This window comes from Lutjanus erythropterus, chromosome 5, assembly GCF_056507025.1.
Source record: "Lutjanus erythropterus isolate fLutEry1 chromosome 5, fLutEry1.hap2, whole genome shotgun sequence".
In the NCBI taxonomy this organism is placed as follows: Eukaryota; Metazoa; Chordata; class Actinopteri; order Lutjaniformes; family Lutjanidae; genus Lutjanus; species Lutjanus erythropterus.
In genome coordinates, this window is record NC_139321.1 from 24,475,554 (window position 1) to 24,487,244 (window position 11,691).

General features: G+C 36.7%; 1 protein-coding gene across 1 annotated transcript; it reads right to left on the reverse strand.

Annotated features, from left to right (window-relative positions):
• Nucleotides 1-294: 294 nt before the first annotated feature.
• Nucleotides 295-7,025, reverse strand: LOC146326951 (uncharacterized). Its single transcript, XM_084718416.1, has 14 exons — nucleotides 6,822-7,025; nucleotides 6,397-6,735; nucleotides 5,479-5,607; nucleotides 5,189-5,356; nucleotides 5,005-5,075; nucleotides 4,520-4,766; nucleotides 4,318-4,407; nucleotides 4,146-4,220; nucleotides 3,017-3,145; nucleotides 2,719-2,883; nucleotides 2,377-2,429; nucleotides 717-819; nucleotides 604-634; nucleotides 295-518 (listed from the first exon to the last, which is right to left on the reverse strand). The coding sequence occupies exons 1-14, from the start codon at nucleotides 6,883-6,885 to the stop codon at nucleotides 461-463; spliced, it is 1,722 nt and encodes a 573-aa protein (XP_084574542.1). The 5' UTR covers nucleotides 6,886-7,025; the 3' UTR covers nucleotides 295-460.
• Between the last annotated feature and the right edge of the window lie 4,666 nt (nucleotides 7,026-11,691).

Here is an 11,691-nt window from a genome sequence, read left to right on the forward strand (position 1 = left end):
TTCATTTTCTCAGTGGTGGCTGACAACATGACACAAAAAGTAAATAAACTAAGTTACAATAGAATACATGTCAGTGAACAAATTTATTACCATGAGGTAAAATAGCAAAGGTGTGGTACCATTCCATTAAAGATAAAGTCACAAAGATAAAGTAATAAAGTTACTTAGTCACCTGTTGATTTTAGAAAAGTAAAAACAGCAGATATACTGTATAGTGATACAAAGAGAGAAAACAACCAAACATGTCAAATAAAAAAATAGGCTGTTGAAAAACCAAGACCAAAACCACGCTGGTGTTGTGATTACAGTTTATTAATGAGTGTTTACAAAATAGAGATGATTTGTTCATTTGGTTAGTTTGAATCAGCTAAACGTAGCACAGGTCGCTTCTTTCCTCAGTGACATAACAAACAGAAATATACAATCTTCTGTGGCCCATTTCATGAAGAAACTGAGCGTTTCAAAGCTCTTGTAGTGACTCAGAGCCACTGTAACGTAGCGCTCCACCACTCAGCCAGCTGCAGACAAGAAAAAGTCATTGTTCAGTACAGCAGAGGCGGTTAAGTGTTTTTAAATCTCTGTTTGAATATTACAAATACTCACATGTTCAGGCTGCCCTTTTTCTGCTTTACTCCTGTGAACAATTTGTGGAGATCAGATTAAACAAGGACATCTAGTCTGATTTGGTTAAATTTAAAAATGATAGAAATACTTACGTCGAAGATGCCACGTGGTTACTATGGCAACAGCCAACACCACCAGCACCACTGGCACCACAATGGCCACCAGGTGACTACTTTGAATCTCGTCGACGCTTGCCTGGCAGAGAGCATTCAACAGCTGTTCAACTTTACACTTTTACTGGAGATTAAGCTCTTCTTCTCTTGTGTTATTAACAGGCAGAGCATCAAAACAAGTCGCCACCAAAGTTAGCAAACAAAAATGTTCTGCATGCTGTGGTTACAGAGAAACATTAGCATTCATTTGAAATCGAGCATCTGGTCACCTAATGAATGAACATTAAGTCCATTATTCACTCTCCTTCTAGCTCTGTTTTTGTTCTATACTGGTGCCTTAGAAAAATAGCTTAACATTTTTTATAAGGCATCAAATGTAAAGATTTTGCTGCTTTTCCTTGTGTATTATTTTAATATTTTTTTTAAAAATGATTTTTAATCATTTTGAATTTTGTACTATTGGTTGGACAAAAAAAAACTTGTTAAGGTGTCACTTTGGCTTTTTGTGTGTCAAATTTATTGCTGTCACTACTGTTTCAATTTTTACACACAAAACAATCAATCAGTTGATCAATCAATAAAATAATCAGTAGATTAATCCATAATGAAAATAATCATTAGTTGCTGTCCTGTTCAAAATAATTAGCTGCACCGCAACCAACTAAAACAGTAACATCAAGCTTTTACATCAGTGCAGAAGAAATAATAATGTAATGATATAAAATATAATTCTATAACAACCACAGGCCACTTTTGTCTTGAGTGAAATTTTACTTTTGATTCTTGAAGTACACATTCCTGATACTTAATAGAGCTGTCACAGTACTAGAATTTTTAACTTTTATCATTTTTTTTCCTCAATTATAAATTATTAATTAATTTATTAGTTAAAGGGATAGGTCAACCAAAAATGAAAAGTTGTTATCTATACAACGGCACGCCAGTTGAAGTTTGGAATGCCTCCATACTGCACTTCTGGTGTATTCCAAGTCTCCTTAAGTCCCATCATGCCGTTCGCACACTGTCACACACACCAAGTTCAGCATGTGAATGTGAACGTGGCTCAAACCTAAAGATCTACAGTGAAGACGCAGGCTAGAAACATGGTGTAAATGATGTCTTTCATGTCAACCTGGCAGGTTGGGGCTTCAGAAGACTTGATTTACACGATTTTATTTATTTATTTATGTATTTATTTATTTATTTTCAGTTGTTTTCTTATGTTTCAAAACTAGTCACCATTCACTTCCATTGTTTGGGAGATTCTGCAACACTGTTTTCCTGTGAACCTCCAGCAGTGTTTTGTAGACTAAAAAAATAAACTCAACCTTCAGTTGGCATGAGGGTGAGTAGATAATGACTGAAGATTCATTTTTGGATGAACTGTCCCTTTAAGCAATTAATTAATTAATGGGCATTGTATTGTTTTTAACACAAGGTACTGAAAGAGAACGCTATCAATGATTCTTTTGACCACCATAATACATTAATACATTTATTAAAGTAACGTTTTCAATGCAAGACTTTTAACAGAGTATTTTACAGTGTGGTAGTACTTTTACTTAAGTAAAGAGTCTGAATACTTCCTCCATCACTGGTGTTATTGAAGTCTTATAAAATATATGTCTTTCATACTTACAGCAGCGTGAGTGTCAGTAGATATGGTGGTAACAAGATCATCCCTCTGATGTCCTGCCAGACACATAAACCACAAAGGAACTTAGCGAAGAGGAAGTTTTGAAAGTGCTGCTAAACATGCTAAAACAATACATCAACAGTACAATGGTTGAATGGAGCAGCACATTTCCAGTGGTCTGCAGCAGCTAGCCAATTACTCTGACACTGTTAATGAACCACAGAATCATAACACTTATGGTAAAGTCAGCCAAAACAGTCCTGTTCTTCCTCATGTATCACAGTGACATAAAATTGAGACAGTATGAATAAAGAATACAGTTGGTAGAATCAGAAAACACTGCACCTGTTTCTCTGATGGTGATGGTGAGGACATTGCTGGGTTTACTGGTGCCCAGACTGTTCTTAGCAAACATGCGGATGTTGTATGTTGAGGGATTTATCTCTATTATTGTGGCCTCTGTCTGGTTGGGACTAAAGTCTACAACTGTCTTTGTGTAATCCCACGAGGCTGTGAAAAAAAAAAAAAGATTTTGCACAATATTACCAAATGCCAAGAGGATTAAGAACGGAGGTTTATCTTTCACAGTTGAATTACGGTGAAGTGGCAACAATTTAATTACTCTATTGAAATGTTTTCTCACCATTAACCGCTTTATACTCCAGGTAATATCCAGTAATGGGGCTGTCACCTTCAAACCCAGGAGTCCATAAAAGAGAAATTGTATTATCTTTGACCTCCTTTAACTCAACCACTGGGGGATCTGGGGGCACTATAAAGCACAGAGCAGAGACATTTAACAAAGAAAGATGTTTTCTTATACAGCTCATTTTAATTATTGAATTCAAACATTTTTTCTCAATAGAACGACGGATTGTAATAATCATGTAGAACTCAACTCATCTCAGCTTAGCTTTATTTATATAGCACTTTTCATACACAGATGCAGCCCAAATTGTTTCACATAGAAGAATTAAAATATAAATTAAAGTCAGTAGAATTATGTTAAAGAACCATTAGGGGAAAAAATTTAAAAATCCAATGACTGAAGCTTAAAAAGTACGGTTATAACATTGCTCCCATTACTCCCTTTTAACTCCCAGTTAAAAGCCAGATTACCAAAAAAAAAAAAAAAGACTTTAGTTTCCTCCCACCAAGTATCAATAGTAATGTGATCCATTTTCATTTCCATTTTCTTTGTTTTAGTGAACATCCTGGCTGCAGCAGTCTGAACTAGCTGTAGTTTTGTTATTGACTTTTCAGGTAATCCAGTAAATAAGGAGTTAGTAGTAGGAGCTAGTAGTCTGAGTGACTAGTGATAAAAGTGTGAGTGTGAGTGTTTGCACATCTTTTTAAGAAAGGTCTGACTGGCAGTATTTAAAAAAAATAAGTCTTAATGGCATTGTTATGTTGTTAAAATGAGAACTGAAATTTAAATCAGAATTTAAAATCACTCCCAAGTTTGTGATGTGAGTTTAATATAGACAAAACCTGGAGCTGTGAATAATAGATCTGTTCCTACTGGACACAGAACAGCACCTGTGTGCTCTAACTTGTATTTGGGTCCAAGTTAATTTGGATGAAAATAAAAAAAAACTTGAGAAACAGTAACATTAATTCAGAGTCAGTGGAACAACTTTTAACAGTTTCTTAATGACCTCATGCCAAATGTTTGCAATTTTCATAGTGAGAGACAAATTTTACTCGACCAAATGGATTTTAATCAGAGTTTCACCAGTTAATGAGAGGCTAAAAACTAAAACATAAAGTACCTGACATAATACTTGTAGAGGTTTCTTCCCAGACTGTGGCAGCAGTAACAGGCTCAGCTGTTGAAGTTGTATGAACTTTGGACAGAATAAAAAAATATATTTCCCAGTCATAATCAATCTTTTATTTTCATCATTTTCAAAATGTTTAGTTTCACCAACCCAGTACACATACCTGGAGTGAGATTTGTAGTGTCTTTTATCCACTGTGTAGCAGTAGTGGAAGTAGACTTAGTTGAAGCTTTTGTAGTTGTAGTTGTGTGAACTTGAAACAGAATAAAATACATTATTTCAGTAGAAATATGCATCAAAATGATAATTCAGTTCATGTTTTTAGTCAGATTTGGACTGGTATCCTCTTGTCCCTTCCAGCTCACCTTCATCCAGGGTGGAGCAGAGAGGCGCAGTTGAGGCAGGTCCTATTCCTGCATTTGTTTTGGCCTGTACAAGCACGCCATAGCTGGTGGAAGGCTTCAGGTTATTCAGGACGACACTCTCTATGTCCTGTGTCGCAGTCACACTTACATGCTGCCACCTTTTGAACTGTCTGCCTGCGGGGTCATACTCTCTGTAGCTGATGCTGTAACTCCGAAGAACACCATTTCTGAGTTCAGGCCTCGGAGGCTAGTCAAGAGAACACAAACACTTTTATAATACAAATGTTTCACCTTCTACATATATAATGTATGATAAACTGTGTCCAGACACTAATCCTGGATAAAAAAGGCAATATGTAGGCATCTGTGGCCTTTTTTAATCTCAGAAAATACTTTTTGAGAAGGTTGTTGAATGTGTAAATAAAGTTTCAAGCCTCCAACGAAGTGCTACTAAGAAAACAACAGTAGTCTAATATGCCCCCTACCTTCCAAGTGACTTTAATGCTCTTAGAAGTAAGGCCTTCCAGCTGCATATCTAGAGGAGGACCCTCTGGTGCTGAAGGGAAAACAAATTTTTATGGGAAGATCCATCAAAATTATTTATTTTTGCCCTGGATAATTCTAATTTTTTTTTTTTTTTTTTTTTTTATTAAGAAATCCTGACTTTACCTGCTTCTTTGGTTGTGACTGTCAGAGCATTGCTGGGCTCGCTCATGCCCATACTGTTGGTAGCGAACATGCGCAGGTTGTAGGTCTTGGCTGGACGCAAATCCACCAAAGTCACCTGAGTCAGTTCAGGATTTGAGACTTCAGTTCTTACTGCAGTACTCCAGGATGCTGTGCAACAGGAATGCATAGATAAAAACCACACTGCATACTCTAAAGTTCATTACAATATGTAATTAACTGTCTAATGTTTAAATTCTCTTAATTGGGCTGTGCCTCCTGTGCTTGCTTACCCTGTTTGTTTTTGAGGTCGATGCTGTAGGATGTGATGGGCCTGCCGCCATCAAACGGAGGAGTCCAGCGAACTGTGACAGTTCTTTCCTTCACCTCTCTCATCTCCACCTTCAGAGGATTAGGGCGTACTAAAAAAAAAAACTAAAACTAAATACAATGCTAAGTACTCAGAACTCATAGTAAAAGCAGAAAGACCACATTGTAGAATTACAAGTAGGGTTACATCCTGCATTAAAATTTTTCATTAAGTAAAAACATAGAAGCACTTGTATCAAAGTACCTAAGGTACCAAATGTAAAAGTACTCAGTATGCAGGATAAGCCATTTCAGAATAATATTATATGATTGGGACATATTTTAACCACTCTATATACTTAATTTGCATGGTAGCTTGTGAATTTCTCCCTAGGGATCCATAAAGTCTTATTCTTAAGAATATTACATCATAATTGCGTCTTAATTTTGTATTATTAATCTGTATCTGCAAAGTCACTAGTTATTAACATTATCAATTACTTGTAGTGGATTAAAAAGTACAAAATTTCCCTCTGAAATGTAGCAAAATAGAAGTACAAAGTAGCAGAAATAGATATAAGTACCTCAGAACTGTATTTTGTTGTTTGTTTGTTTGTTTATCACTTCAGTGCTGTATAGTATAGTGCTGAAACAGTTAATTAATTAATTATAAAAACTAAAACATCCTTTTACAATCAATCTATTGTTTCAGTAATTGATGAAGCTAAATTTGTGAAACGAAACTCATTCCAGCTTCTTGAATGACAGAATTTGCAGACGTTGACTAAGATATTTTTCCAACACGCAGGGAGTCTGTAATCAAACTTTGAATTTTTATCACAAATTCTGACATACTTTTTTCCTCTTATTTATAGACTATAATTCATCCCTGTGGGTCTCACCTGCCAGTACTGTCAGAGTCAGCTGGGTTTTCTGATCATTGAACCAGCCTGGTATGTCCACACGGCAGCCGTACATCCCAGAGTCACCCTCTTCAACCTGCCTGATGGTCAATGACACATCACCGCCACCAAGATCATTCATGAACAGGTAACGCTCTGACAGTCTGCTGGTCACTGATGTCCCATCTGTCTTGATCACCTCATTTGCGCAGCCACTGTTGGGGATGGCCCCACGGCCCCAGCATGTAGAAAGCCTACCATAGTACTGAGCATCATAGTTGCATGGCAAAGTAACATCTGTTCCCACTGTGGCTATGATGTCTTTTGCAGACACACCTCCTGAAAAGATAGAGAGGCAATAAGGAATATTTGGCAGGATATATTAAATAAAAACTTTAAGTCATCACTGAATTAAAATGCCTCACCTATGAGTACACAAAAGAAGAAATTGCAGCACAGAGGGAGATGTCTTCTGTCTAAAAAGATCATTTTACTTTCTTGTCTCAGAGTCAGTTAAAGGATTTAGTTCACCTGCTGAGCAGCACTAAACCAAACCACAGCGTGGTTTCAGCTTTGAAAACTTTTCAGATCACATGATGCCGTCCTTGAGATGCTCACACAAACAATTTCTGCTGGCAGAAGAGGAATGTAGAAAAGAGCCGTTTCCTTTTCTGTGGTTTTGGTTCCTTAATCTAGAAGGGATACACTGTTTCATTTTGATGATTAGACAGAGACGGAATCAAGGTCAACATACTCACTTCACTCCCGCTTGTCCTTGTTTGTCTCTCAATCCATGTTGTGATTCAGGCAGAAAGGCATTTATGACATTTTAACCATTCAAACTCTTCACTTCTCTTTTGGGAGAGCAGCTTTCTACCCACAGAAATTTACACGCTGGAAAATTCATTCCAGTTGAAAATATTCAAAATAACTCGGAACACTTGTTAACTTTTACTGTCAGTATATGAGCACTAACACAAAATTGTTTTATATCTAATCCTCTTCATTTCCAAAAATGTATACTTTTTAGGTCCCGAAATATAGTACTGACTAAAAAAGAAAGTCTGGTTTACTCTAGGGTCATGGACTTTTGTATGTATCTTAGACTGCTGAGGAAACATGTGAGTCTGCAGGATGTTTAGTAACCCAGCATAGAACTTCCTCTTTGATCACTCCCACAAACATGTTGCTGGTACAACTAACTACTGCAGTTCAGTCAGACAGCTCGCTTATGAAATGTTTATTTCACCAGCAGAACATGGTTAAGAGTTTGGTATCTAGGCTCCAACTTCATTACTTCCTGCAGATATGTTTACATGGAGATATTAGGGAGTGATGAGCAAATATCTTAAACCCCAGAGAGCCGGATGCTGGGTTGGTGGTGGGGCTGAAACACAGATAGCAATAATGCAGGGCAGCAGTGGCATTGAGAGGGCAGAGGAAGAGATGAGAAATTTTGCAGCTAAAAAAGACAAAGTGGGAGGGTGTGTTTGGTGCATGGTTGTGGAGAGTGAGGCATGATGTGTTTGTGTATAGCAGTGCAGCTTGAGTTGACTAAGTGAACTATCTCGCATTTTTAAAAAATACAAAGCTTACTGTCAGTTATCTCTGCCAGGCGTGGGCCTGGGTGAGATCATGCAGCTGTGTGTCTGTGTGTGTGTGTGTGTGTGTGTGTGTGTGTGTGTGTGTGTGTGTGTGTGTGTGTGTCTGTTTGTGTGTGTCTGTTTGTGTGCATGTGGACCCGCACACGGCTGGAGCTATTGTCTGCAACTTATCTCACATACTGGACTCATCGGCCTAATATTTTTTGTGTACATTTATGACTGTATTCACAAATATCTCCCGTGGTTTTTGTGATTTACAATTTAAAAAAAAAAAAAAAACTTGGAAAAACTATTTTATTGACTGCTCTGTTTTATACCAATTGCTGACTACTCACTTCTCTAAAGTGGGCACTAAGGGCTGCAACTGCTCAGCTAAAAACAAGGCTTACTCAGTCTGTTGTAGGCCACATTTTGGCCTTTGTTGTGGCTCAAAACTGACATCCATAAAAAAAAAAAGCTTTGTTTCATTTTAAACCAAGGCATCTGAAGATTAAGTCTATACCCAATATGTTATTATCCCCTAAAGCTAGGCACGATATGACATGAATAAATCCTTGTTCGTTTCCCCGTCATCTCCACTATGTGTCTGCATGGACCACTAGTGAACAAATGAGAGATGCAGACTACGCTACATAATCGACTGTAACTCACTTAATTCTGAGCCAATTTTCATGAAATTTGGTTTGTTAAAAACCAAACAGGGACATCCAGGCTCTGACCTGTGAATAAGGAACATCAAGTGTAATTTATTTGGAATTTCAGCTTTTGTCAGCTTTTCCAAAAGTGTAGATTTTTATATTATATTGCTGTAAAGTTGCCCGGTTCCTTGAAATGCCCCAAATAAATAACAACATCATCTAAATAAATGTAATGTTTGTAAATATCAGTGTTTAAATGGAGGTGAATTCAAGACTATTTCATACGAAAACACTTAATTAAAAATGTAACATACATCTAGATAAGAGCACTTACAATACACAAATAAGTTTACTTAAAAGTTTGCTTGGTGGAGATTTGCGCTCTACTAAGTGACCTCTTTTAGTAAACTTATAGAATCATCATTTTGATGGATTTAGTCATTTATGTACTGTCACACCTGTTGAATTTAGCTCCAAATCAAATCCACATCCAAAAAGATTTCTTATTTAACTTGACTTGTACACCACGAGAGCTTCTACTCTTTAATGCGTGTGCGCCCCACACAAACAGACAGCAATAAAAAAGAAGATTACATACTACAGCTATTATAAGATGTCATGCAAATTTGCCAAGTGACGTTTAAAATTCCTGCGAACAGTCTCACAGCCACATGAAGGGTATTTTCCTCAATGATTCAGAAATGATGCCTCCCTCTGATTTCCTAATTCATAGGAAAAAAATACTCAACCAAAACAGGAACAAAATCAGTATTACGGTGAATCTATATTTAATGAAACAAAAGCTTGGAAAACTGAACTGGAACAAAAACAGGAAGAGCAATTGTCTTTCATTGAAATGTGAGAGAAACATTGAAGTGAAATTCAGCATAACAGGTTTCACAGTGAGTTCTTGGAAAAAAAAAACAAAGAGGCCCAAAATTGATTCATGTGTTTTTTTGCTTGTTTGTTTGTGATATTTGAATTTGGCCTAAAATATACCAAATACATAATATTGATACTAAAGAAAAATGTGTTAAACATAATTTTTATGGACTCAAATTTTTAGATTGTGTGTATGATAGCAATTCATTATTTTTACAGAGACAAACACAAACGAACTTTGGACATTGATGAGCGTACACTGTATTCAGGGTGACATCTTCTCCTCTAACATTTTGATATTAATGTGTCTAGAAGGAGGCATCATGTCGCCAAATATAAACCTTACACAAGCTTTTCCGTGCCACGTTTGAAAAACAAGACTCAAAATAAGAAAAAGGAATGAATCAATTTCTGGGATATATTTACATCTTGCATTTGCCCTTTTCACTACAATCTGAGAACCGTAGGACCCAATGATTTGCTCCTTTGGAGAATTAGGTACATTTTATTTGATACCAATTAATAGATAAGTGAGTTCAGAAGGTTTCCTGGCTGAGAACTTAAATAAATTCAACACACATCACGGCACACACTGTTTCACACAGGAGTCCCTCCGAGAAATCTGCAGATGTTTGTTATTCTTGTATGGCTGACAGTCACTAAAGGTAGACGCTGTTAAAGTTCACAAATTGTGTATCTGGTTTAAAAAAAAGGAAAATATTAAGTAACTTAATGAGTCCAAGAGAATATCATACAATTCTGCACGCTGTTTTTGATTCATTTCAATTAAAAAATTTGAATGTTCAATGTCAGCTGTTTAGCCAGGAGGGGATCATACGTTATGCTTGTGTGCATGTGTGTATATGTCCACACAAGCATGCCAAAAGTCTGCAAAACTGTTCAGTATGAACTGCATGTATTCCAAGGATGTGTAAAATGAATCTGAATGACACACACAAGTATTATGGCTATGGTGAGGAAGAAAATAACTGCCACCCTGCCAATGTTCCCCACTCCCAGGAAGGCTCTGAATTCTCCCTGCAATGAAAATGAACCTTATCATGAGGGACTGGGTCAATTTTTCCTGCTATGAAAATTACTTTTATTGTAAAGTCAGTAATAATTTCCAATCTTATATATATTCTATATCCCACTCCCACATGAGTGCCCAATTACTTGATCACTTACTGCAATGTTTGGACTGCTTTTTTTCACAGCAGTGTTACTAAAGGAGGCCATGGTGTGCTAAAATGTATGTACCATAAATATACAGTAAATTGAAACACTTAAAGCAAACAGCACTATAACTTATTCTCTACCTCTCTGTAAGACTTAAACACACAATATATAAGTTCTGCCACTGGGTCTCTCACATTAAAATAACAAAAGATGAGGTATGATGTTTTGAAGTAGCATGGGATCATGGGAGTTGTTGTCTTCATCGTTAAACTAACATCATTGCCAATGAAAATCTATCTGACATTACTCATGTTCATGGAAGAGGTAAAGTTTTATTCACATTGCACTTAGTTGCACTTAGTCACAATTGCCCTCCTTCCTCTCTCTCAGACATATCTAATATATCCCATGTTTCTCCGAGAGTTATAGCAAATAGCGGCTAGTAGGAAATGTACCATTACCTTGATAAATTATGGATATCTTTGGATTTGTCCACTGTAGGAAACGTTTGGAATAATGCAACTACACAACTCAGCACAACATATGTCTACCATTTTTAGACATTTTAGTGAGAACAAACTATTTTTTCATTTTGATGATTAGACAGAGATGGAAGGTTATCATACTGTCTCCACTCCTGTTGTTTGTTCTCAGTCCTTGTAGGGATAGAAATTAATTCATACATTTTAACCATTAAAACAGTCTTGCCTTCTCTTTTGGGTGACCATTTTTGCATCCACAGAAATTATGCTGTTAAATGTGCTACTTTTTCAACTGAGCACACACTAGCAAATCATTTGTTCCCCTCAAAAGACTCTTAAAGGGATAACTCACACTCATTTCTTCTTACCCTCATGCTGATTGAGGGTTGGGTTTATTTTGTTAGTCCACAAAACACTGCTGGAGTTTTGTTAGTCTGCAAATCACTGGAAATGCTGGAGTTTCACAGGAAAACAGTGTTGCAGAATCTCCCAATCAATGTAAGTGAACGT

Bases quoted from the DNA above. Each gene is read 5' to 3' on its own strand.
- LOC146326951 (XM_084718416.1), bottom strand. From the start codon at position 6,885: ATGATCTTTTTAGACAGAAGACATCTCCCTCTGTGCTGCAATTTCTTC. The intron at 6,736-6,821 runs GTGAGGCATTTT...CTATCTTTTCAG, and splicing joins CTTCTTTTGTGTACTCATAG to GAGGTGTGTCTGCAAAAGAC. The intron at 4,221-4,317 runs GTATGTGTACTG...TTCTGTCCAAAG, and splicing joins CACTACAAATCTCACTCCAG to TTCATACAACTTCAACAGCT.